At 40.4% G+C, this 3898-nt stretch overlaps 1 protein-coding gene across 1 annotated transcript in view; it reads right to left on the bottom strand.

Annotated features, from left to right (window-relative positions):
• Positions 1 to 238: 238 nt before the first annotated feature.
• LOC106941983 (ladderlectin-like) overlaps positions 239 to 3898 on the bottom strand; it is a gene marked incomplete at its 5' end in the record, with an annotated part of 8972 nt that continues 5312 nt past the window's right edge. The window contains 3 exons of the mRNA XM_015025140.1: positions 239 to 460; positions 1379 to 1490; positions 1595 to 1729. Coding sequence (XP_014880626.1) covers positions 390 to 460; positions 1379 to 1490; positions 1595 to 1729 — 318 coding nt within the window. The remainder of the gene's footprint in view (positions 461 to 1378; positions 1491 to 1594; positions 1730 to 3898) is intronic.

Genomic DNA, 3898 nt, shown 5'->3' with positions numbered 1-3898 from the left:
GCTGGGCCAGGGGGGGTTGTCCTGCCTCAAGTGGAGGAGTTTAAGTATCTGGGGATCTTGTTCATGAATGAGGGAAGAAGGGAGCGGGAGATCAACAGGCGGATTGGTGCAGCGTCTGCCGTGAAGACACTGCTTTGATGTTACCATGGAAATGCAGAGACAGATTCACTCAATAAATTTTCATTTAATCTAAAGTTTATCATCTTTTCTCAAAGAAATAAAACGACATGACAAAAAATGTTTCATGCAATAGATTTATTTGAAATTAGATTTTATCCTTGTATCCTCCAGCAGCGACGCCATCGAGGCCTGACATCCTGGAGGAAGTGACATCACCAGTGAGAAGGTCACATGGTCATGTTGGATTTCTCAGGAAGAGGAAGGAGGAGTTAGGGTTTTTTGGCACAGATGAAGAAACTACTTGTGGTGCAGGGTTCATCGTTTATGTACAGAGCTGATCCTGAAAAGAAATAAAAAAATAATATCAGGAAAATATTTCAGCAGCAGGTGAATCTGTTTGGGATCCTAAGATTTATTAAAATCAACTGAACTGTAATTAATAAATATACTAAAAAATATAAACCCCCCATGTCAAATAAGACTTTTATGAGCATATTTAAATAATATATAGAGAAACTCAAACTATATTTTCAGTAATAACTGATCTTCCTATCAGCATTGATAACTTCGTGGTTCGGCCATTTGTAGCAGATCAACAGTCCTTTGAACATGATAAGGGGTCGGGTTGAGGAATTTGATTTTGACCCAGTTGGCTTCCCGTAGGCGGTTACGGACAGTCTGAGTTGTGATGCGTCTGTTGTTCAGACCGATAGTCTCAGCTGTGTGTCGCTGCTCTTAGCCGAGCCGGATGTGGCGATCTTGTGCTGGAGCGGTCACACGTGGCTGCCGAAGATGAGGAGGATCTGCAGTGGAGCCAGTCTGTTGGAACCAACTCTAAAACTCTTAAATGTCCGATAACGGACACTGAGCCGTGCAGCTGCTGCTCGGGTGGACGTCCCTGCATCCAACATGGCGATGACACGCTCCTGCATAACTGAGGCTTCATGACTCGTGACAAAATGTGGCATTTTGGGGCCTTTCATGGCCTTGTTGTTGCTCATTTTGTCTGGTCACCCAGTGGACCCTGAGTATTGCTCACTGACAGCAAGATGGATTCAAAATTATACACAAATCAGAGAAATATTACTTTTGTACAATAAAATGTCAGCAAATGCAGCAAATGCTCATTTACAGTTAACTCTCCATGGCAACAATATCTGACATGCGGTGTTTATATTTTTGTTCAGTATATTTGCTGCGAAGCTTCATCTTTTTAAGGACATGTTTAAAAGCCCAGAGGCTGATGGGTCATGTTCACCTTTCAGGTTGATCTCCATGCAGTGTTCTTTTCCACCAAGGTTGTTCGGTTCCCCACTGCCCCACTTGGTGTAGTCGAACTTTGACCCGTCACTCCACAGCCACACACCCTCCTGAAACCAAGTGTTTGTTAATCACACATTTTACTATGCATATATTCTAAACCATCCCTGACTACCAAAACATAAAATATAAGGAAAAAAAGAAGAAACCTGACCCGGACAGCATCGTGGCCTCCGACCCAGGTTCTCTGGTACGATCCTTTCTTACTCCTGACCAGGGCCTTGAGGAAGCTGTGCTCACTGCTGCTGTGGATGGAGGCCAGATTTGCACCTAAACTAATGCAATCACTCTGGGAAAAAAAACAAAACAACATTAAAATCGAGCAAAAAAGGCTTAAAATCAATGGACTACAAAACTAAGAAAAGTCCAACTAAAAGAGAAGATGGAGCTCTTTGTCTAGTTTGACTCCTCTGAAGACAAACTTGTAGCGACATTTGATGGCCAGCAGCACATTTTGTTGCTCTGAAAGTCGTTACAATGATCCAGAGATCCAGTCCAGACGGTTCTGCTGGACTTTGTCTCATCAGGCCTCTAATGGCCGAGGTTATCCTGAACTGTCTCTGTAGTTAAGCTGCTACAGACGTAGAGCTGCTGGGGACAAACTGAACACTTCCTCACTCTGCTACAACTCTCCAGTTTTCTCCTTAGAAGCTCCACCTGGTCTGATGTCTGGATGTGGTTCCTTCCTGCAGGGAGTCAGCAGATGAAGCTGCCATCATCCATTCATTCTCCCTCTCCTGATATTAACTTTTTACTTTTCATGAACATAGAAATTACTCCTAGATCAGTCCTTCTGTTTCGTTTCTCTGTTTTTTTCTCAAACCTCCAGACGGCCGTTTGGACTGAGCCAGGTTCTGGTTCTGCTGGAGGTTTCTTCCTGTTAAAGGGAAGTTTTCCTCCCCACTGTCGCTGCATGCATGTTAGATATGAGGGATTACTAATAGTGGTGGGTAGATGAGGCATAGCAAAACTGTATTGATTCTGTGTCTTTCTATTTTGTTATATATTATATATTGTATTATGTCACATCTTCAGTTAAATTGAAAATATATTTGATGTTCTTAAATACAGTCAATAAATAATGTGAACATGAACCATAAAGTGAAAATTTAAGTGAACGTGTTTGGAATGAGGATGTTTGTGGATTGNTTTTGTGGTTTCTTCCACAAATTTTTATTCCAAAAATGAAGTAAACATTACATTTATATGAAGAAATTTATAAAAAGCACCTGAGTGATTTGTAGAATGGCTGCATGTCTGAGTGTATCTGGGACTTCATTCTCATCACTCATGATGCCTCAGCATTAAAAGGTGGATTTATTTAAATAAGACAGTTTAGTCAAATATATGCAACACTTAACCTGCAGAACATGATATGAAAGCAAACTAAGAGTCAGTTTCAGCTGAATTTGGATTCAGATCAAGTAGAAACTGACAAGAACCGGATGAAACAGCAAAAATGAAGACAAATTTATTTCCAATATAAGATCAAAATGGTCCCACACTGAGGGAACCTTTTGTTTGAAGCTGCTCCATAGTTGACACTGTAAAAGATCAAGAATTCGTTTGGCAAATGCTTTTGACAGATTCTCTCCCTTATAAACACAGTTTGGCGTTTAATGTGATTTCGAAACAGTTCCTGTATCGATCACGTGACTTACTGAAACCAATACACGCACCGAAACGGGTTTTGGTCTATGGGCTTGATGCATGCGCCGACGCATCGGTGTTGCCGGATCCATCACTAGTTATAATAAAGTAAACAACAAAACGCATAAAAAGTGAACTTGATCCACTGATGTATAACTAGGATTTATTGAAATGCAGGAGTGACTTGAACTGAATTAACTGTTCTTAGTGTCTTGAAGCAACAGTTGTTGTGAAGTGACGATACTTAAACTGAATTAAATAAAAGCATTCAGATGGAAATTCTAGATTCCAGATTCAGTCCTAAAAAACATGAATGAAATGACAAACTGATTATTTATGAAACAAACGTCTGGTCAGACGGGGCAAAGATGACAAAAAGTGAAATAAATGAAGTGACAGATTTACACAAAGTATGAAATTATTCTTAGTGTTTCCTGAAAGAACTGACTTTTTCATACCTCAGCTGAAGCCCAGTTCATCTGGGAATTATAGAAGTAGAAACACCGATTTCCATACTTAGTCCAACCAGACGGACAAGCAGGAGAAGATCTAGGACTAGAAGGACGACCTGGGAAGAGCAAAGAAGTGCAGCACATACGAAAAAAGAGCTAAACAATGACATTTATTCTCAAAATGAATTTGAGAATAAATTGCTTTCCGTCAGGTTGAAATACTTACGACACACAGCCTGTGGATAGAGAGAGAGAAAACGCAGAGATTAATAAAACCATATGTCACTCAAAAGCTGCTAATCTAGATGAGGATCATCAACATATTTATCCTGCAAGTTAAACTGGATGCACATACT

This window comes from Poecilia latipinna, unplaced genomic scaffold (genome assembly GCF_001443285.1).
Source record: "Poecilia latipinna isolate Pla-1442-1.1 unplaced genomic scaffold, P_latipinna-1.0 Scaffold3969, whole genome shotgun sequence".
Taxonomy (NCBI): Eukaryota; Metazoa; Chordata; class Actinopteri; order Cyprinodontiformes; family Poeciliidae; genus Poecilia; species Poecilia latipinna.
This window is presented reverse-complemented; position numbering and strand designations above follow the sequence as displayed.